The sequence below is a fragment of the Tinamus guttatus genome, unplaced genomic scaffold, assembly GCF_059628265.1.
Source record: "Tinamus guttatus ecotype Peru unplaced genomic scaffold, ASM5962826v1 Tinamus_guttatus_pri_ptg000027l, whole genome shotgun sequence".
NCBI lineage: Eukaryota > Metazoa > Chordata > Aves > Tinamiformes > Tinamidae > Tinamus > Tinamus guttatus.
This window is the reverse complement of record NW_028288561.1, coordinates 277,305-300,039: the sequence shown is the minus strand read 5'-3', so window position 1 is coordinate 300,039 and position 22,735 is coordinate 277,305. Positions and strand designations below refer to the sequence as shown.

The window sequence follows — 22,735 nt, the reverse complement described above, 5'->3', positions numbered from 1 at the left end:
ACTAGTGACCCAGAGGTAAACAGCCTCTCAAAGGTAGTCAGTTCTGCTATCAGCCTCTTGCTTATTCGGTTGTATGCAGAAATAAATCTGATAATATCTAATAGTATTTCTCCTTGTAAGCAGTGAAAGCACACAATATCAGTCAGTAATCTTTGCATGCAATAAAATTCTGGAGAAGCAGCACAAACAAATTACTCTTGGAGAAAAAATATTTGAAGGGCATGTTCTTCCATTTCTCTTGGCAAGCTTATGTGTGGCCTCACAGTTCTCAAAAACTGTGAAGTAAAACAGTTAATGATCTTCTGGAGATATAGAAGGTGACAAACATTATAATCTAATTGAGATTCTGAAGATAGTCTTCAGTCTCTTATTTGTGTTTTTCTTCTTCTCCCCCCTCCCTCCCCTCAATTAAGCATATAACACATGCTCTGGCAAAAATAGGTTGTGTCAGAATAGGCCAGGGGAGGACACTGATTAATCCATCCAAATGGGATAATTTACAGACTGTCAACCCTGCTCCAAGCTTGGCATCCGGCACATGTAATATGTTTGTTTTTTTCCATGTTCTTTTTTTTTTTTTTTTTTTTTTTACTTGCCTTGGGTTATTTTAACAATTAGGTAGCTTAAAAATACATTTCTCAGCAAAAACTAATGCACAGGGAGCGATTTGGATGACATTTTAATTTTTTGTAACATTTTTCATCAATATTTATGCTGCTTGGCATAGCAAAACTGAAAATGGCCTTTTCCCTCCCTTCTTTTCTTCAAGAGCTCTTTGCCATGAGACAGTCATGGTAAGAGTAAAGAAATAGAGAAACTGCTGCAAGGCAGTTTTATAGGTGCTTCCTTTCAAAATCTGGGCTGAGAATGAAAGGGTTATGAATGGATTACAGAAGGATTGAAAGTTGCCTAATTTTTTCTTAAAAAATAATTTCCAAATTTGGGATCATTGGATCATTTCAATAAGTTTCTTGTGAAATAAGATGTTTATGCAACACAGGCACTTCTTGTTTTTCAGTCGTGAACTACTTGGATTTAAAAAGTTGCTGATGTTCACTTAATTATAAATGTCTCCAGAGCCAGATGATGATGATGATTAGAACTTGGCATACAGTGCTTTTTAAAACATTAATCTGCACAAGATTCTCTGTAATTAGATAAGTATTCTCCTGACTTCACAGAGAGAGAAACTGTAAGGGTCCAAACCTGCTTCTGTTTTGGAGTCACTGTCAACTCTTAGGGCTTTTAATAGCAGAAGATCAAGCCCTTAAGTGATTTGTCTAAAGACGAGTAAGATGGTGGGAGAATTTGATTGGATTTTTGGGTGTTCTTGATTCCCAGGCACCTGGCTGGAAGCTCAGGATGTCTTGCTTGACATTTCAGCTTTTCTCATTTCACTGTTTATTTTTAAAGGTCATCAAGTTGCATCTGATTCCAAAAGGAGCATAAAGTCAGTCGAGTTGCACACCCATCACTGAACCCTCTTGAAAATTTTCAGTTTTACCACCAGTGTTTCTATTTCAACTATCTCCCTACTGACAGTCCCACAACAATGAAGTGGGAGAAAATTATGGGAGCAAAGTAGTAATTTCAGGAGACTTCAGGTACTGTCAGAAGCCCCGTGGAGAAATGGAGACGCCGTGGAGGTGCGGTGGTAAGGAGGGCTGTGAGGAGAGAGTCCGAAACGTTCAGCTGCAGCCGTGCCTGAGCTTCGGGGCGTTTCGCTGGAGATGGTATCGCTGCCTCGGGCCCTGCGGTGAGTTCATGTGCGCCAGAGCGGGCTGAGGGCCCTGCCAGGGCCGGAGGCCAACAGAGCTGCCGGGAGGCACTTCCATGCCCCGTGGCCAGGAGCCGCCATGAGGTGTGTGGTGGGAGAGGGAGCCTGAGGCATCGCCATGAGGTGTGTGGTGGGAGAGGGAGCCTGAGGCATCGCCATGAGGTGTGTGGTGGGAGAGGGAGCCTGAGGCATCGCCATGAGGTGTGTGGTGGGAGCATCACATTCACCTCTCGCACTTCCACTCTTGGAGACACTCGCACAGCAAACCCGGCACTTCCAGGAGCTGCGTGGACCAGGTCACATCCTGCCAGCGAGTGCATTTGGGCTCTTGAGAGAAGCTGCAGAACAATTCAAGTTTCCCCTCTCCTAATCTCCGCCTATGGAAGGCTCTTTGGTTACTGCTCTGTGGCTGGTTACTGTGTCAGGTGACTAATGCCTTTCGCCTGGCGCAGGGACAGGATCAGCCCCTGGTGAAGCAGGTCTGTGTCCTGCTGTTCGTGCCGCCGCGCTGTCCCGGCGGGCCGAGAGGAGCTGCCTGCCAGGCTGGGGGTTTCTGCCCTCACCCAGGCCCTCGCCTCTGGCTGCCGTGCGTGCCGCTGCTGTGCGGCCGCAGAACTTGCGGTCTGCGAAAGGTGATGGAAGTGCCTCTGGAACCTTCCAGGAATGACATGGGCAGCTTAGCCTTGTTAATGAAAACGATTGCCGCTTTCACATCACTTCAGTGACGTTCAGACTGGATCAAAGGCCGCTGCAGCACCTTACTCTGAAAGGTACCAGTTCTGCAGATTGTTCAGGGATGCCCAGCTTTAAGCAGATGATAATTTACATTGGGTTTAAGAACCAAGTTAGGCATGTGCCTTAATGGCTTCGGACGAACCCATCAGCAGTGCAAGAAGTGGGACTGCAGCGTGTGTGCCTAGCCGTGCCAGCCCTAGCCCGCCACACGCGACATCCTGCCGCCTTTGTTTGGCACAGGTCTGCAGCGCAGGAGGATGCAATTTTCCTGATGCTGCTTGTTCTGCCTGGAGACTGATTCTGCTTTTACTCTTCCCTGCTGCCGCCGCCTCCTCACCCTTTCTTGTTACTGGATTAACCTTCAGCATAAGCAGCTCCTGGTGCTGGCCTCCATGCAGCCTGAACAACGCTGTGCAGGGGGTGAGAGCAAGACCGTGCAAGGCCAACGTGGCCACAGGACATGCCCAGCTAATATAAGCAGTTAATACTGAAGATAGAGTAGTAATAAGCACATGTGTGGGGCTGCAGACGGCTCCACTGCTTTGGTTTGAGAGCTGCTGCTGAAGCCTCTGCCCTCACTCTGCTTTGTAGCACTTGAGCCAACTTCTGCGTGTCGAACTAGGCTGCAGCAGTTGTATCTGCACTCAAAGTGTGTGTGTGTGAGGGTTGCTTAATTTGTGGTGCTGATGGAAGGATCTTTGGTTCAGAGGAGAAAAATTTTATTAAGATTCTGTACAAGTGATGTAGCTGCTTAACACGGTTACCGTAAGAAGCGAGTGATACAAAACTTAGAGTAAGTACTGTGATGAGCCAAGACCTGTCATCAAAAGCCTGGATTTGCAGTTACAAGCATGTGCAGTGGTTTGTTTATTTTCTGTTATTGGTGTGTGTGTGTGTGTTTGTTTGTTTGTTTGTTTGTTGCAATGGAGCTTATTTAAAATGCAAATAGAGTTCACATCATGTTCCTTTGACCTAATTCTCAGGCTTTTGTATTATTACTGAATTGATTTGTGATATTATAAATGCACTACACTGCAAAATGACACTCATAAGAAAGATTGATACGGCACTGGTGTTTGAATAGGAAATGGAGCATGGCAAATTCTAAGATAATACTGTGATCTTCAAGTGTGAAGGGTTGTATGCATAGCCCCTGGGTGGAAAGCCACAGCTGTAGTTTGAAACACCCTGCTGAAAAGTGCTTTGTGAAAATCCATCATATGTTCTGCTTGTGCCTGTGTGAACACGAGACAACTGATTTTTTTTCTTTAAATATTATTTGCAAGTTTGCATATTATGAGATGCCCACAGTTTGCATGAGCGCCAATTGACTTCATTCTTACGGGCAGGAAGAAGTCGTCAGGCCCTTGTGGAGCATGACAAACTTCCACCGCCAAATTCAATTTGCTGCGTTCTTCCTTAGGGGCAGCTTGCTCCCATGACAACCCCACGTCGGATGATGCACATCCAGCCCCTGAGTTTCCCATAACTTTGTCCTTGGGATGACACCAGTGGCATTTTTCTCATGATCTTTAAAAAAGAGGGGAGAAAAATAGTTTTTGTTGTTGTTGTTTGGTGGTTTTTAAGTGTGAAATGTCATTTAGAAAGCATCCTGTCCCTAGACCTACTGTGTTTTTGTTTGCAGAAATAGCAGCTTTGCTTTTCCAGGAATACTGTAAATGATCACAAACACGTTCTTTGGTTTTGAACTTCATGAAATAAGGGCCTTGTTTTACAAGTGCAGCTTCCCTTTAGTCGGCTTGAACCCAAGTGCTCTCCAGATGCAGCAACCTGCCTGGCCGCAGTTACTCTTTGCAGCCCGTCTTGGGCAGTAAAGGAATTATCCAAATGCTGCTTGTACTTGTCCATCCGCTTGCAGCAAGGTTGAAGATGAAGCTGTTTCTGTGCTGGGGACTAGTGCAGAGTGCTTTATGTTGCTGTAGCTCTGGAGGTGGTTCTGGAAGTCTTGATGCCTTTTATTGCAAAGGGAAGCTGTTGGAAAGCAGACGTGCGTCTCCCGTGCAGAGCTGGGCTGTGTTTGTGCTGCAGGCTGACCCTCGGGGTTTAGCACTGGGCTCTCAAGGTTTCGTTTCGGCCTGAGTTGGCAGCCCACGGGCCGCACTCTTAAAAGTCAGACTGACAAGCACGGCTGGCCATGTCCCAACTACTGTAGTGCCCTGCTGCTGCTTTACTCTCTCCTTACGCACCTGAAACCGCCGCCTCTCATCCTGCGTGTCCGCAGCCCCCTGTGCTCGCACTGCTTGCACAGCCGTGTCGGGAGGAATAAGCCTGGGCACGAGTTTGTGGGAAGCAGATGTCAGCCTTCCTGGGCGCGTGTTCTGGGATCTGCAGACCTGTAATTGGGGAAGTGTATCAAAAAGCAAATTAATGTTTAGCAGGCAGAGAAGAAGCAGGAACGGCAGTTAGGCACACAATAAATCATTTCAGTCTGCTGAAAGGTTTTGCTGCCAAACGTTTCAGTATGGTCTATGTTAGCAATAAGTAATTCCATTTGGAAATTACCTTGCACACGGCATTATTCTGCTGTTGCTATTAAGAACAGCAGCTTTGTGCAGGGGGACATGCATCCCACATGCGTTCATGGAGCAGCCAAGTGAAAACGTGGTATTTCCCACAGGAAAGCTGTCCCTGCAAGAGGAGTAGTAAGGCACTGGTGCGGCTGCTGCTGCGTGTGCAGGGCTCGTGCGCAGCACCTCCCTCGTGCCATGGCCGCTCAGGCTGTGTTTTTGTAGTGAAGTTGGAGCTCTCTTGAGGATCTGCTACTGTCTTTACCTAAACGTTTGCTGGATTTTTTCTGATAGCTTCACTTGTTTAACTCGGTGCCTCACAGCTTCCCCTGCGCAGTTATTTTCCACTGAATTTAAAGGCTGTCTCTGTGTGTGAAGTCCAGAGAAAACCCGACAGCTTTGCTCCCCGCGCCTTCGTATCCTGGCGTTTCCCCAGGCACAGGTTGGGTTAAATCTTTCTCATTGGATCAGAAAAATCTATTTGCTTCCGCCTTTTTGCTGCCAGATTACAGTAAATGAAGATCTGACTTCTCCAGCATTCTGGTAGAAGTGGTGCTATCTCGTTGTCTGTTTCAAATATTTAGTATTTTTTGGATCAAGGACAAAGGCTTCGGGATTCTACTACCTTTACAGTGATATTAAATGGCATCTTAAGTGACAAATTTGTGTCTTATATTTGAGAAAAAAGAAATAAGTCAACCATGCTGCAGTCCAGAACCAACCCTGTATTCTCAAGGGAGCAAAATAAGAAGCGTGGAATGTTGCTTTTTATAAAATAAAAATAATCACTATCCTTTTTACATTTTAGGACTATAATTTTTGTGAGAAAGAGTGCAGATGCCCTACCTGCATCTGATTTATCAGTGTCCTTTAGTAAACCACTAACTAGCCTGTTTTCTAACCTTGGGCATGATGGTAGTTACAGGTAGGGAGTCTACCCAAAATTCACTTCCCGGCCTGTATTTGTAGACAGCACCCAGGAATTTTCCTCTTTCTTGGTGACATAGGCTGGTTTATGAGAAGTTCTTCTGATGTTTCATTTCTAGTTACTGGGGAAGAGCCAAGGGGGTGGCGGGAAGGGGAGCGCTGCTCCCGCGGGGCCATTCCCATGGTGGCCCAACCTGCGTGTACAGATGACACTGTCATATTCACTTCATTATAATCCCTCTCTAGCTAATATACTGTAATGGCCTTTCTAATCATAAGTCTCCCTTAATTATGATCTATAACATGTGTCTCTGTAGGCTTGGATTTGATAGCTACAGGGGGTAAGCGTGGTGAAGCAGAAAATATGGCATCATGTGGATGCTGTTTTGTTGCGTTGGCACCAGGTATACATGATTCCTCCTTTCTTGTCCTGCTTTTAAGGCCCAGCTTCGCCTGTTAGGCTGTCACTGTTCATGTGTGCTACGTGTCAGATGCTCAGAGGCCTCTCTACATCCTTAGCTTCTTGTGCCCAGTTATCTTTAAATGCCATAAATGGGAATTGAACACCTAATTACTTTCTAAGATTTGTGAGCAGAGATTTGGAGTCTGCTTAGCTTCTGCTTGGAATTAAATTTGTGATTTAAAGTCTACTTTTGCTGTCTTCCTCAGGGCCTTTCACAGATGTCGTCACCACAAACCTGAAGCTCGGCAACCCTACAGACAGAAATGTGTGCTTCAAAGTTAAGACCACAGCACCACGTAGATACTGTGTAAGGCCTAACAGTGGAATTATCGATGCAGGAACATCAATTAATGTTTCTGGTAAGTCATCCAAGCAGGTTTTTAGGAGTCAAAAATAGCTTCATTAAATCAAAGATTTCTTGGAATGCCTTGCGATTGCAAGTGTTTTGCTGAATGCTTGTAAAAGCAAGAGCATGTGATGTGAAACAACCGTTTTGTGCCTGTTTTTTATTTTTTACATCCTGTTTTGGGGTGGGACAGGAAGGGAGAAATACATAAATGAGTTAGAGGTCCATAACAACCTTAGCCAGTCTATCCATTCAGTGCTGCTGCAGTCCAGCCCTCCCAGTGGGATTATTTTTGTGGAGTTAGGTTTGTATTTTGTTTGGTTCTTATGTGTATGTCTGTGGAGTTTTGTTCATTTGCTGATTTTTTTTTTTTTTTCAACTTGCTGACATGTGAATGAAAAGAGTAGGACTGGGTGGACTGCAGCTTAGACTGATGTAGACAGTCGCTAAACAGCACCCAGTATTTGGGTTTGGTGTTGAAAATGTCAAGTGACTAAACCTCTGCTGTTCCATGGGGAAAGTTAATGGTTTTCTTTTTCTTTAATGAGTCAGTAGCTCTTGAGTTGGCTAAATGCAGTAATGGAAAAGCAAAGGAGTGGCTTACTTTGTATGCCTGAAGTGATATTTCCTATAACATGGAAAAGCGCATCATTCCCAACACACTTCATGATTTGCATCACTATGATAGCCCAATGGAAGATGTTCTATTATAAAATTATATATGAATTGTAGAATTGTTACTGCATCTAACTAGCAGCCTCAATTAGTGCTGAGAATTTCTGCTTTAACTTTCTTTCTTTGTGGGATTTCTAGAAATGCTTTTTTCCTTTCCCATTTGTTGAGTTTTTGGTCTGTTTAAAAATAATGTATTTTGTTATTAAAGTTTCATACTAGATTTATGAGACTTCTGTGGTCCATGTTTCTGGTAGCATAACTAATTCTATTAGAAAGGTGTACTAAAACTAGGCTGCATAAATAAAGCTTAATATTTCACTCAGGAAAATGGTTTCTGTAAGCATGCTGGTTTATAATTTTTTTTATATTGGTTTAATAACAGTAGATGAGATTTTGGCCTATGGAAGTCCATACCAGCAAACTACTTCCTAATAGGATTTTATGTTTTGTCATTAGCTTCTTGCCAGACTTTTCTGTCCTGGAACTAATATTTTTCGGAACTTAAAACAACTCCTCTTGTAAAACATAGAAATGAAACAATCAGGACTTCCATCTTTGCAGAATCAAATGTAAAGTATTTTAAATCCTCCTTCTTGGACAGTATGCTTCAACACAACAAAACTTAATCCTGAAAATAATTTGCACTGTTATACAATGAATTGCTAATCCTGTGAGTTTTCTTGCATGCATTTACACTGGTACACACACAGATCTGCTGTCCCTGGGATTCCTTCCGTGTCCAGTTGCGCACACGTGGTTGCAGGTGAGCTCTGGAGGATGAGCAGGGATAGGAGAGAACCAGTGCAATGCAGGGCAAACAGGGGGACAGCCCGTTTGAAGCAGTTCTGCTTCAGAAGAAGGGTAGCTTGTGTGCAGGAAGCTTTGAAATGACTAATATGTAAATGAAATAAAATCTCTAGAGAGGAATTGAGGTTTTTGGAACTCAGCACTATCCCCAAGCAGAGCTGTCTGTCATCTATACTAGCTTCAGGCAAGCATGTTAAATGCATACAAATCAATGAAGTGATAATGAAAATTAGCACAGTTTCTAGCTAAAAATTATCTTTATGCTATGAAGATGTGGATTCCTTTCATCTTTCAGATAAACTTCCAAAATTAAAGACTCTCTTCCTTTGCTGGCACACGCGATGCTTTTGTAAATGTCATCTTGATCTCAGCTTTGAGTGTTTTCTTAAACTGCTTGCAATGACCCTTCGCTCTGCCTCGAGCCGAACACAGGATAGCAAGTGTTGTGCGAACCGCCTTGCTGCGCTGCCAGCACGCCAGCGTCTTCCTTGCCTTCCATCCCTGCTCTTCCCAGAGACATACCTGGTAAATTACGGATCTAGTCCAAGAACCGAGTTAACAAATCCCGTTACGAGATATTGCTGTGCTAACCCGAAGTTATGGTTTGTTCCTGCCTATATAGCTTTGAGAAATTTAGCTTTCTGATAACTCCTTTGTAGTGATTTACGGTTTTGTTGACTTTTGAAAGTTGCTTTGCTATATTTTATTACAGAGATCACTTTTAAAATGTTAGAAATATTTTCCTGCTGATAATAACTTACTGATGATGATGAATAGCTACCCAAAAAGTCCTTATATTAACATTACATGATAATATACAAGCAGTACATACCTAGTTCTGTAGATAATATATTAATGTAAATTTATCGGTAGATATCTTATTGAATTCTGGGATTATAAATGTTAACTCTTCATTTCTTAAAACCTTCAGAATTGGTGCTGCCTTCGGCTGTGACTGAGTTTCTTTTTAATGGAGCTGTGTATGTTGCATTCCTGGTGGTTCCTTTCAGCCGCGCTTGGGACCTGACTCGGTGCCTGAGAATGGCAGTGGTTTTAGTTCTGATAACCAGAAAGGATCTTGAGCATTGACAGGAGGGCTGGAAGGAGGGCTCTCTGGTTTACAGACCAGAGTTGTTTTCAGATTCATGGGGAGTTAAGCTTTTGCTCTGGATTAACATTGCTCAAGAACAGAGGGCTTATTTTGGATCTAATATATAATATTTTTTTTTATTGTTGCCTCTGAATCAGTATTTTCCAATGATGTTATTCAAGTCTTGTGCGAGATATAATAGGACTTCATGTAGTGAAGTACTGCTGATGAAATCTACTAGAATCTAGATAATTCCATAACAAGTTCCGGATCCTTAACCTAATTTAGTACATGCAGTCTGTCCTTGTGGGGGTTGCTGACCAGTTTTAATGCAGCCGCTTGGTAGCACTGGGTCAGTGTTGCCCCTCATCTCTCCGAAAAATCCGTGTCGAAGCCCGGGAGCGATGTGCTGCTTTCTCGGGGTGTTGCTGACTGGCACTTGCTTGGGGGCAGCCCCTCTGAGCCTTGCACTGGCAGTAACTGGGTGCCTTTCTTACCTCCTATGTCACTGCATTTGCTATTTTAATGTAAGTTCATGAAGGTACTGTATCCTGAGATAGAAGCAATTCCCAGGGCATTAATTTATTTTTTACTTCTATGATGGCTCATGTAACACATGTGAAATGCTAGAAAAATAAAATTTTTGATTTTCCAGTGAAATGTCCAATACTGGCTTCTAATGCCATGCCACAGCTCTTCCCAAGCACTGGCAGTTAAGGCCTCTCACCGTGCACTGCTTGCTGCAGTGCCAGGTTTGTAGCCCCTGTTTTCACCTGTTATATAATAGCGTGTAATTTTAACAGTTGCCTTTACATAACTGTCAGGAAGTGTGTGTGCACTGTCATTGCATTTGATTGTTTCATCTGACATGCTCTGAAAACAAAGGTGTATACACTCATTCTGCTGCTTTTCATAAAGCAGGTCTTTGTTTGAGCAAAGATATTTGCGGGGGGCTTCTCGGGGTTGAAATCTACATAAAATGCATGTTTGGCTTTCAAAGGGAAAAAGAGAATTCAGCAGATGCTGCTGGCCTGCAGGTAGGTGTGCGGTGCGGGGAGAGGTGAAGCGCAGATGGTGCCGTCTGCGAGCAGGGTCCTGCCGAGGGGAGCAGCCTCCCAGCCCCTCTCGAGGCCGGCAGAGGCTGCAGGTGCTGCTGGGCTGCAGAGCACCCTCCGAGGGGGGTTCAGTCCTTGCTAAACTTGCCCGACGGACAGTGCAGTCTGCAGTCCCTTCAGGGCAGCCCTCTGGGCCCGCTCCTGTGCGTGTCCCCCTTGGCTAAGGTGCCGGCCATGGGTTGTCCCCCGGTGCCCCGTGTCCCAGCGCCGCTGACGCTGTGCGAGTCTCCCAAAGCCGCGTTGCAGCCCCGCACCGTCCCCCCGGGGCTCCCAGACTCTGTAATCACTGCCCGTCTATGTTAGGGTTTTGCCATCTGCTTTGTAAGAGTCTGTCTGCATCTTCACAGCAGATTCAGCAGTTTTTAATGTTCTTAAAATACACAGGAGGAGCTGGGAAGGCATGTACAAGTGTGAAGGGATGCAGCGGTTTCCGCTGGCATCTGCCAGTGCCCTTCGTTTGCCTGCAGTGGAGCTGAGACACGTTACCTCCGTCTTGAAATTTGCCCTGTAGCTGATGGTTATTTTTTATTAAAAGCAAGATAAGCGTGGATCTGATCCATGGAGACCATAAAGCATTTCATATACTGCCACATGGAAAAAATTATTAATAAAGCCAGAAAAGACAGAAATAGTTTCACAGGTTGTAGAATGGGCTGCTTAAAGAATGAATAATGATGTGGAGGACAAATAGCTTTGAGATGTAAAAAGAAGTTACTGGTTATGTATCTTGAGTGATTCTTGGTGCTAATCTTGTTTAATGCTTTTATGAGCAGTTCTGGCACAAGAAAGTAACACACTAAAAACTCTGTTAATGATTTAAAGTTGGGAGGTTGAAGCTAACATGCAGCAAGAACTGGGTGTCCTTGAAGGCTACAGTAGAAGAATCAGGATGAGCTTCATCATAAAAAGACCTGCAATATCATGTGCTTGGAGCATAAAGTGCTTCTGCTGTAATTGCAGCCTTGTGGAAGAGAGGCAGGGGGATATTAGGATATATTTGCTGATCATTGGGTGGTGGAGATGCTGACACAGCGTGGCTGTGAATAAGACTGGGTGATGGAGGAGCTTAGAAAGTGTTAAGAGCCGTTGTCCAAGGCACTGGGAAGATTTGGTGGGTGTTTATTTGGAGCGGTTTGCCCAGAGGAGTTCAAGGAGAGTATGAATGGGGAGCTGGCCGCAGAGGACCGACGTGTTTGGCTTGGTTAGTTTACCAGAAGGCCAAGAGTCACCGAGAGCCATGTCTTGGAGTGCATTAAAGAGGTAAATGGCTCTTCCCCTTCTTTGCTGTTTAAGGGCAAAATTGGTCCAGGACCAAGTGAGCAGGCCATTGATAAATTTAGATGGAAGCTAGAGGAAGGTCACTGGCTATCTGAGCAGGGAGACTTTTCTGTTCCTTCTCCTGGAAGGGAGTGCTAGAAGCAGCTGGCTTTAAAAATAGCGGGCTGCCCCTTCCATGCTGCTTTCTTCAAATTTCCTCCCTCCCTTTCTGGGAGAAAACTTGAAGAATTTCTGTATTTGGTATCAACTTCTGGCTGTAAACCGTGGCAGGAAAAAAAGAGGATAGTGAGTGGTAACCACACTCACGTGTGCGCACACATGCACGAAATATACGGAGGGGTTTGCATGACGTTTGATCTTCCAATGGCTTTGCAGGTTTTTGCTTGTGTTATTTTGTGTATCCAAGCTGTAAGATGATCAATTCAGATGAATCAATACATATTTCAACTCCCTTTTTTATAAAATATCTTGGTATTAGTAATCTTGAAACTCATGTTAATTGTTTTATTTCTCAGAACAAAGGGTTCTGGTGATGGTCACAATTTTTTGATCCAATGACAGACGGTTTTGTGAAGGGTTTTGTAGAAACATGTTTTTCACATAGCTCTTATGTGAGGAAAGGAATTTCCAGTCAAATCAAAAGACCCACATTGGACAGTAGCAAATCAGCCAGCAATTAGGGCAGTCACATAGGACCGATCTTTTCCAGAAGCCCCCAGTAGGCTCTGAACAAACATTGAAATGGTTTGGTTTCGTTCTGAACAAAGTAGGTATTTTTGAGTTTCCAATCTGGCATACACTTGCACAGCATACATTTGCTGAATAATTTGTGTCAATGTGGCTTTCATGTATTGATCTGAAAATATGAGTGCTAGCAGCATTTCTGCTGTCAAGCCGTCCGTAGCCCGCTGTTCGGATCCAGCGAGGGGAGTGCAGAGCAGGCATCATTTGGCATTCAGCAAGGGCTTCGGCACTGTCACTTGGGAAATGATGATTTTCAGATGAGCTTATAGTTGCACTGGGCAAGGGAAGCTGAAAAAGCTGCAGGTCTGGAGAGCTTCCATAAGCACTGGATGGTTTGGACTTCCCAGTTAACTCTGATACTTTTAAATACTTGAAATAACATCCAGGGAAAAATGCTCTACAGTTACTCAGTGCCGTATTGCCCAATTCTGTTTGGAACAGTTAGTTTTAAAAGTAGTCAGTTTGCAAACACTTATTTTGGACTAGTATTTGATTGCTGCAAGGTGAGTTTAAAATTCGTATGAGACAATTTCCTGTCTTCCTGTTCTCGTAGCTTTAAAAGGCATGTGGTTGTTGATGGCCACAGATTGTGTGCAGAATGAAGATTGCACAGCCAGAACACATCCTGCCTATTGAAGGAGGCAGATTGATTTGGCTTTTCTTCATTTCTGGTAAATGGGATCGTTGTCTATCGCTTTTATATTGCAAACCCCTGCATTTGGTGCAGATGAATTTTGCCACGTAATGTTAATAATACTGGTACATGCAAGTAATCCCATTCTTCTATATTAGCAGTAATTGCAGAATGTGCAAGTCTCACTTTTAATTTTCAGGTTGTTCTTAACTTTTTGCAACATCTAGTGACATCTTCATCTATTTTACTTTGCTTATTTTTACATTGTGTGCGGTCCAATCTTCAAAACACATTCCGTGAATTGCACGGTAATTGAATACCCAGTATGATTTGCAAAAAAATGTAGAGGTTCTAAATGACCACTATGATTAAAGAATATCCCTGGTAAATGAAATATGCAGCTCTCTATCTTGAAGTTACTTGAGTAGATTAATCCTTTCCCCCCAAAAAGGAGAGCTTTATGAATTCCTAATAGTTTTTCTAAAGCAATCCCTCTCCACACAAATGCACCTTCCATTTCTTTGCTCCCTGAACACAGTTATTTTCTATTTAAATAAATTCCCTCTTGATTATGATTTTTGGATCGAAAGAAATACATTCCTTTTATACGTTCCAGAGGCAAAGTTTGTAAAACATTTAACCATAAACTTGGTAGCAAACCTTCCACAACTTATTTTTGGAAGAGAAATAGTTGTACTTGATAAAACAAATACTTGAAATTTGTAAACTTTGTAGAGGAAATTTCCAGCCTGAGGCTCGAAGCTTGAAGTTTAAAACATTTGACTTTGTTTGTCAAACAAAGTTGTATAGTTTGTCTCAGGAACCGTCAGCAAAACTGGGTATACAAGTAATTAAAATGCCTGCTTGTCCTTGTTGCTAAAGATGGAAGGGAAAAAAAGAATTTTTTTGTTTGTCCCAGAAGATACATAAAATATGCTGAGGAGTTTAAAGATGAGAATAAATTGCTGTTGTTATCTTGCCATAACTGTGTATGGAGTATTGTACAGTGATCAGCATTTCCACGGTTCTCAAACAAAAGTGTAGACTGGCTGAAGAAATCTGCCTTAGATCTTTAAGGAGAGTTCCCAGTCCCAGCTGCTACTTTTATCTTAAGGTGGTACAACGATCATGTCAATGTCTGTGTTTCTCAGATCTTGTCACTGTATCATCACAGGACAGCAGTGCATCAGCACGGTGCTAACATAGTGTGCTTGGGGTTTTTCTTTTTTCTTGCAGTGATGCTACAGCCTTTTGACTATGATCCTAATGAGAAAAGTAAACACAAGTTTATGGTTCAGTCTATGTTTGCTCCAGCTGATACGTCAGATATGGAAGCAGTAGTAAGTATTGATATTTAATTAAAACAGATTTCTTTCTGATTATGACCTCTTACGCATTGCTTAAGTGCTGTTGTAGAACTACACTGGAATTTTCCTTGAAAGCTTTACCAGATTGGTATCCTCATGCAAAGAAAGGTGTTCTCTTTCTATCTGTAGCCCCGTGATTCTTGTGTTACAAGGCACAGCACAGAAGACTTAGTTGATGCCTGTGATCACTTCCTTAGAACTGTTAGTAGTGGGATACCAAGTCTTGAAACACGTTTGTTTAAGTACTTATATATTTGTAAATATGTATAAATATATGCGATTTTGTAAAACTAAAAACTATACATTCTAAGAATCTAATCCGTGCAATCTTTTAGATTTTATATCTCTGTTTCCTCAGTTACCTCCTTTGAGCAGCTTCCTTTTTCCAGGGGGAACCAGTAAAAATACTGTTTTTCTTTGCCTGTGTGTTCTGCAGAACTAAAGAATCTTTGCTGTCATAGTTCTTGCCTTGTGGGTTACCCATGGGAATAACGAAAGCAGATAGGTGCTGAGGCAAAGGACCAAGACCTGTGCATAAGCTGTCTGGCTGCTTTAAGATGCCTTGGAAACAAAGGAAGCAATACATCAGCTGGGGGCTTTCCTGTAGGAGCAAGATTTTTGCTACCACCAGAAGGCATGAGAAATTTCTCTGATCTAGCTTTTGGAGTTTGAGAGAGCACCCCATAGCTGATGAGGACAAGCCTGTTATAAAAAGCCCGTTGCTGTCTGAAGCATGGGTTTATGTGTGTGCTTGTATGTTTGCATATGAATATTGGAGGAAAAAACCCAGAGTATATGTTACTGCTTTCCTGCAGTGGCCTTCTCAGTGTGCATCTTCCAGGTCTGGGGAAACCTACGTAATTCAACAGGACCTTTCGATTAATTCCATTTAGGACTGTCGAATCTTGTACGTGCTCCCACTGCTGAGTCCTTTTAAGGAGGAGAAAGCCAGTCTTTCAGTAGAAGCCTGAAGAATTCGCTCTTTATGACATATTTGCTTTCACAGCATAGTAAAACATCCAAGGAACAAATTAAACTCCTTTTCTGTTCTCTTTGAATACATACATGATCATATTAATTGTTACAGAATTTTGTTTTTGTTACTGCAGTTGGCTTCATTTTTGACCTTCATTTGCTCTGCTTCATGAGGAACTAACATTTCTTTTCCCATGCTTTTAAATGTGGGAGGCAATGTGAAAATGTGGGTTGCTTTCCAAAGTAGAAGTTGCACAGCAGTTCAGGCAGAGGTTTTCTTTGTTTGTTTCTAGTAGATAGATATATTGAAGTTCAGAATTCAACTTCTGGAGTATAATTCTGAATTAATATATTTTATTGGATACACTAGAAAACTTTATAGTTGACTTCAGTGTTGCATAATTTGCATAAGTTTCTCTAAGACACATGTCCTGCTTGAACAGTGTTAAATTTTTTAAAGCTTAGGCACTCTGAATAATTAATTTATTAAAAAAATTCTCTTCTTAGAGAGATCTGTGGAACAAAATTTGTTTAATATGCCTCAAAAAAGGTTCAATAGGAGAAACACCAGTTAGTGCAAGATAGAAAGGCGAATCTGCCTCTCTTTCAAAGTTTTTAATTCTTGTGAATTACTTTACACCATGAAAAATGTTCTGCTAGCAAAGAATGTTTTTTGGACCTAAATGATCCTTTCAGTTTTCCAGAGCTCTCCAAACCCATGTAATTATTTTTCCCTTACAACACTTGATCAGTTCTTAGTTTTGTAACATCCTATTCTGGATAAACAGGTGAGACAAATTACTGGAGTACTATAAAGCTTTCAACACTTCACAGGCAGCCAACAAGCTCAAAATAGACTTGCAACTTCAGCCGCAGAGGGCTGGAGTGCTCTGCAGCTCTTCAGGATGAGTCACGTTCTTCAGGTTGCGCTGGGGTTAGCCATAACTTGACACCTACTTGAGATACGCTGAGCAATACCTTGCTGAACAAAGTACAGCCAAAGTGAAGGGAAGCCCATGAAAACCCCCAAAACACGTGGCCTCTTCTAACTATGTCACCCCTGTGAACCAGCCTTTTCAGTTCAGGGTTACAGCTGATACCAGGCAAGGATTTGTAACTGTGAATCCCTTCTTTTTATGGCAGACTCCCTAATTGAAAGAGAGAAGGAAGAGAGGGGAACTTATCTCTTTTTGCATGCAGTGCATTTGTCATGTTTAGAAACAGCTGCTGCAGAAGTAAAACCAAGCCTGTGAATCGTGGGTGTCCTTGCAAGTATCGGGCATCTCCCTGGCCAGTGCAGAATGAAGAAGGGGAGGAAGAGTTCTGTAATCTGTCCTAGGCAGGAGAACATGTGAAAGCCTCATTTGAAATTTTGGAGGTTTGAGTAGCTATTCCAGCTAAACAAAGACTTAAGAACTAGCACTGTAGCCTTGGTTTACTGATTTTGGTTTTTATTTCTTTTCTCTTCCTTTGATTACTCTCCTCCTACCCTATTCTTTTTTGGGCTGGACCATAGCTCCCCCTGTCTGCACTGATTACTCTAACACAGTTCCAAGCTCTCCTATAAATTTCAGTATGCAAGTTTGAAGCTATTTAGAATGGTATACTCTATTTTCTGATGTCTTTAAGATGCAACTCAGAGTTACGTATTTGTTTTTCATTTTTGATCACATGTTTTCATTGGTAACACGATAAACACCTGTAGAGTTTTTCTTGAATAAAGTGATGTGATTTGCTGATGTATTATTCCTTGTTTTCCTTGTGTCTTACTATATCATTGTTTAATGTTTAATTTTTTAAGTGGAAAGAAGCAAAACCAGAAGAACTCATGGATTCAAAACTTAGGTGTGTGTTTGAGCTACCAGCGGAAAACGATAAGCCTGTGAGTATTTTCAGCTGTGCTTGGAGTGATTTAACTTAATACCAGAGCTAATGGTATTAGCTAGAATGGCATGTTTATACAGACACCTATATAAGCAAAAGACAGATTCCTTTGTTTCACTATCTGGATGACCATCACCCTTTGAAAACACAATAAAGATATTTAAAAGCTTAGTGATGCTCAATATAACTAGCAGCTAATTTGAACAAAGCAAGTGTAACAATCACAAAAGTTCTGGGAGTTGAGCGAAAAGGATCATATAGGGTAAAGAATGTTCAAATAAAAGCATTTTGAAATATGCTGATTGATGTTCCTAAATGCTCTCTGTTTATGCCATAGCGATCATAACCATCAGCAGTAGAAACTGGCCTATTCAACACTCTTCCCTTCCCTTTCCTTCCTTGACATGATGCTGGTTTCAGCAGGTAAAGAGTTGTAAAACTTTGAGAAACACAAACGCAGTTCTATATTGTACGATCCTTGTTAGGGCCATGAAAGCACTGATTAATCTCTAATGGAAGGAGGTAGGAGCAAGTGTAGAACAGACACTGAACGGAGCAGACCTGGACGCGTGTTCCGCTGCGTGGGTGCTGAAGGCACCTTCCTTGTTCTTCCTTGTGCTGCGCACCTCGTAATTGGAGTTGGGCTTTGGTAACGTGGCACAACTGTAGGCGCCGCGTGTCTCGCCTGCCTGCGCCAAGCAGCGAACGTTTGCCATAGAAGTGGGTGCTTTTGTTTTAGTTTATTTTCCTTGTGTCCAGTTTGGAGGTGTGACGAGGAAGGAAAAATCTGAATTGTATGAAACTTAACAACTACTGTGTTTGGAAACATTCATTATGGCAAAACAAAATAATAAGACCATTCCATTACTTTATTGATGAAACCTTTTGGTTAATGCTTTGGTGCTATTTTTGTAGGAGACAGTGGTTTGTTCTTCTTTAACTGGAGTTGGTTCCTCCCCATTTCATGGTATGCAACATACAGAGAATCCTAAAACAGGAAAGCAAAGAAGTTCTGGAGCTGTGCAGCTTCTGTTCCCTTTCTTGGGCTGAAAGCTTCTCTTTCCCTGCAGGAGCACAGGGAGACAGAGGCTGTGGGAAGCAGAGCGAGCAAAGTGCAGCAGAGCAGCTGCGTGGCTCCGGCCGCCTGCTCCTCTCGGGGTAGCTCCTTGCTGTGGGGAGGGAGAATCCAGGAGAGCCCTCGTGCTGCTCGAGCAGACGGCGAGTGTGGAGGCACAGAGCAGAGACACCCCGTGGGACTCGAGTCTCCGTCCGTGTTGCGGGGGGCGCTCTGCCGGCGTGTCCTTTTGTGTGTGCAGAGGCTGAAACGAGGGGTCCTGCTGCTGATCCAGGGGCTTCTGCGAAACAGGAGGGGGAAGGAAAGGTTGCAGAAAGTAAAACTATGTTTTTCTTTTAATACAGGCATGTTTCAGGTGTGCACAGACAATTTTACCTGATTGTCCTCCTGAATATCAGGTGTGTGGTGTGGAGTGGTGTTAATAACTAACTAACCAAAGATCACTCTATCCTTTTTTAACAGCATGATATAGAAATAAATAAAATTGTATCCACAACTGCAACAAAGACAGATTCTTCTGTAATGTCTAAATCAATAAGTTCCTCTTTGGATGACATTGAAGTTAAGAAAGTAATGGAAGAATATAAGAGGCTTCAAGTAGAAGTTCAGAGGTTACGGGAGGAGAATAAACAGTTTAAGGTAAAGATTATTTTTTTCTTTTTTCAGATATACTTCTTTCCTGAAAAGATGCTTGAGGCTGAAAGGTTTGGTTACGTGAACATGGTACAATAGTTTAATATTGTCTATAAATCGAAAGAGAACTTGGGTTTCTTTCTGTAAATTCAGGGGAAAGATGTGCTGGATCAGTGTTACCTTTGAAAGCAAGAAAAAACTTGTGCAGTTAGGCTGATTGAATAGCAGCCGTGATTGTTCTCTTTTTATTTGCTCACCTTTATTTTCTCTGTCAGAATTAAGCATTCAATGTTAGCTTTGGCCCTGTTCTCTCAAACTGCTGGGAGCTTGAGGACAGTCTTGTGCCTGTACAGAATATTCAAATAATTATGCCTATAATATACATTAGAAATGACCAAAGTAACACTTAGGAGTAGAAAATCTGCTTTCTGCTATATCCAGCACATTACTGTGAAATGAAGTAAATTAGAAGCCTTTATCACCATGCTGAAATACTCCTTTGCAGTATTTCTATTTGTTACTAAAGTTTAATTTCAGAGATAATAGCACCAATGAAAACTTAAAATCCGTGACTAGTTTGGCCCAATGAAAGAAACTCCATGTTCTGTCAGCTATGATGTTGCTTGTTGAAGCATGAGAAAAAAAAATAAACACTTCTAAACCAATTTTGTTTTGCACATAGAAATAACATAGTTGAGATGCAAGCTTGAGTCCTCTCTGTGCTCGTTTGGTAGTGGCTTATAGTGCTATAAATGCCGTGTGTTGGGTGTGCTGGTTTGTTTGTTTTTTCTTCAAAGTAATCTTGAAGACCTCAAGAGATACCTAGAATTGAGTTGACTACTTAAAATAATCTTTTAAAACTGGGAGTTGTTTGTGAAGTGTCAGAAATATGTGTAAAATGTCAGAAAACAGTATATTTAATGACTGTCAGCTATCAGGAATCGCCAGATTAAAGGCACAGTCAAAAGAGAATTAAAATGCTTTTCAAAGAAAGTAACATATAGCTAAGGAACGCTTTACTGTTTGCAAAAGTCAATTGTTCCCTACCCACATTCGTAGCAGTAGTGAGATGCCAAGTAATCTGTGACTCTTAATGTTCTCCTCCAAGATGAAGTGCTCATTTGAATTCAAAAACAAGCAACACTGATGAATATTGATCTTTTTTTTTTCTTTTTTTTTAATAAGATATATATCCAATTTTAAAGGCTATGTTAACAGTTGTTATAATTTTATTTTGTGACTTTTTTATGTTTAAGCTGGAGGATGTTGCTTTAGTATTCTGTGCTTTGACACTCATGTTGTATCATGCTGTAAAGCCTGGCTTGTGTTACGTAGGCTAGGGCACAAAGTTTGGCCGTTCCCCTGGCATCTTGGATCAAGACCAGGGAGCGCTCGCTGCCCATCAGATCATAGCCAGCACTATGATGTTGCTTTATCCATTGCCTCATGTATCTTTAAATCAGGTGACCTTGTTAAAATCAAACCAAGGAAAAGTCTTAATATTTACCATTTGTTTTGAGATAATGTCAAAGTAACAGGATTTGCATATCATGGGGAAAATAGATTTCCCTTTATATGCTGGGGAACCTTGCATGTGGAAACCTCAACTTACTAGGGGGGAGTAACAATTCCCTTAAAAGATTTTGCAGCCGCTCTTAAGCTGTATTGAAAAGCATTTTCTCCAACAGCAATATATCCACATACAGAGCAAGATCAACATCTTCGTGCCATTCCATTCTTTGCTGTTTTTGCAGTCCTGGAGTTTTCTGCAGATTTTGGACGTGTTTTACAGGCTTCCTTGTCACTTAGTCAAGAGGACAAAATCTGTAGAGCGTGTGGTTTGCGTTTTGCCATCCAAGTAGATACAAAGCTCCAGTCCTACCTCGCTACGCCCTTCTGCCCGGGTTTATCTTATTTAACTTATCTAAGCTGGCTTCATGTAGGCACTCTCCTATTTCTATATGCCCACTTGTCTTGGGAAATGCTGCTTCTTTTTTTCAAAAGAAATAATCTGCATACCTTCCTCTAGGAAGAAGATGGACTTCGGATGAGGAAGGCACCCCAGACAAACAATCCAATATCTGCTTCTGCAGCTGCTGTCAAGGAGGAAGGGCTCAGCTCTAGACTACTTGCTTTGGTGGTTTTGTTCTTTATCTTTGGTGTAATTATAGGAAAAATAGCCTTGTAGAGGCAGCATGCTGGGAATTGTAAATTGGTTTGATGGTTCTGCCATATCATTGGATTAAATTTATTCATAACAATGTTTAAAAAAAATTAATGTATGACATCTCACAGGTCTTGCCTTCAAATTACCCCTGCACAAATATTATGTAACATAATCTAGAAAGTTTAAAATGTACAATGGGTGAATGAAAGAGAATATTCTTCAGTGAGGAACGGGGCGGGAATCATGATTTAACACTACAATGGAATATTGTATATGTCATTTTAAACATTCTTAGACCCTGGTACATGTTGCTGGATTACCTCTTTTTAAAAAAAGAAAAACAGAAAAAAACTCTTCCTCCACTGCTGGAGCTGGCCCTATTGGATGTTTGGAGCTGGGTTAGGCAGGAGGTGTTGATAACTTCTGTAAAATATGTTAATCCACCGTTCTGCTCATAAATTTAACAGTTTCTGTCAGTGTCTTCTACTCTGTGCAAGTTACCAGTTTCTTGGCACTTAAATGAATAGTGAGAAGCTGAAAAGAATTGTATGTGGCAATGCTGAATGTGCTAGGCATCATTAAGAGGCATATATTGACTGGTATGACGCTCATTCGGAATAAAGGTCAATGCCTTCTTCTCATAAAGGGACCAAGCTACATTGCTGTTGGTTCATTTAGCTGAATTAAAATGTTATTCAGAGATGTTTAATGCATATTTAACTTATTTAATGTATTTCATCTCATGTTTCCTTATTGTCACAAAATTGATTAATACTATATGGTATAAAAGGCACCTGTTTTAAAGCCAGTGACTAGGACTAAAAATTTGCTGCTGTAGTGATGCAAGATTCTTCTGCCTCCTGGTGTTTTGGGCACTACAATTGTTGGAGTTTCGATCATCCAAGCATTGGAGAAACAGTGGTCAGGAAACTGTTTTTGTATGTAAATAAGTCTATCTAGGGGAAAAGATAGTAGTAGTAAACTAGTTCTATGCCGTTAAAAGACTAATCCTGTTTGACTATGTAGCATCCAAATTTAAAAAAGAAAAAAGAAAAAAAGCAAAGAAATTAAATAAAGCCCCCAAATTCAAGTTTCTTTTGTTATTTTTGTCATGTTCTCAACAGCTTTAGCGGGGGGAAAGAACAGTGTTCTCTACCAACTTACTTTGTTTATGGCATCAGGAAACTGTCAGTCTTATATCAGGATGATTTTTTTTCCCCAGCCTAATTTTAGTCTAAAATCAATCCAACTCCATTCTATGCCTGATACACATAAGCGTTGTTCAGAATAATCATATCAACTGCTGATGTACTGCATAACTTCCCATTTTTCAGTTTGCTTGGATTCAGTAGTCAATACAGTTGATAGTATGTGGAAAGTGAGACTGATAGTTGTGTTTCTAAGCATACTTTTATTACCAAATACATACACGCAATATAGTTTAGCATGTTGAATTTCAGTAGATGACATAGTTTTTCGAGCAGGTAAATCCCCATATATTCGTAGATGTTAGAT

The 22,735-nt window shown here is 41.7% G+C and overlaps 1 protein-coding gene across 1 annotated transcript in view; it reads left to right on the top strand.

Annotated features, from left to right (window-relative positions):
- Positions 1 to 22,187, top strand: part of VAPB (VAMP associated protein B and C) — a 30,438-nt gene extending 8,251 nt beyond the window's left edge. The window contains exons 2-6 of the mRNA XM_088528065.1: positions 6,637 to 6,789; positions 14,356 to 14,459; positions 17,263 to 17,343; positions 18,883 to 19,059; positions 21,083 to 22,187. Coding sequence (XP_088384191.1) covers positions 6,637 to 6,789; positions 14,356 to 14,459; positions 17,263 to 17,343; positions 18,883 to 19,059; positions 21,083 to 21,241 — 674 coding nt within the window. The 3' untranslated portion in view covers positions 21,242 to 22,187. The remainder of the gene's footprint in view (positions 1 to 6,636; positions 6,790 to 14,355; positions 14,460 to 17,262; positions 17,344 to 18,882; positions 19,060 to 21,082) is intronic.
- Positions 22,188 to 22,735: the final 548 nt, after the last annotated feature.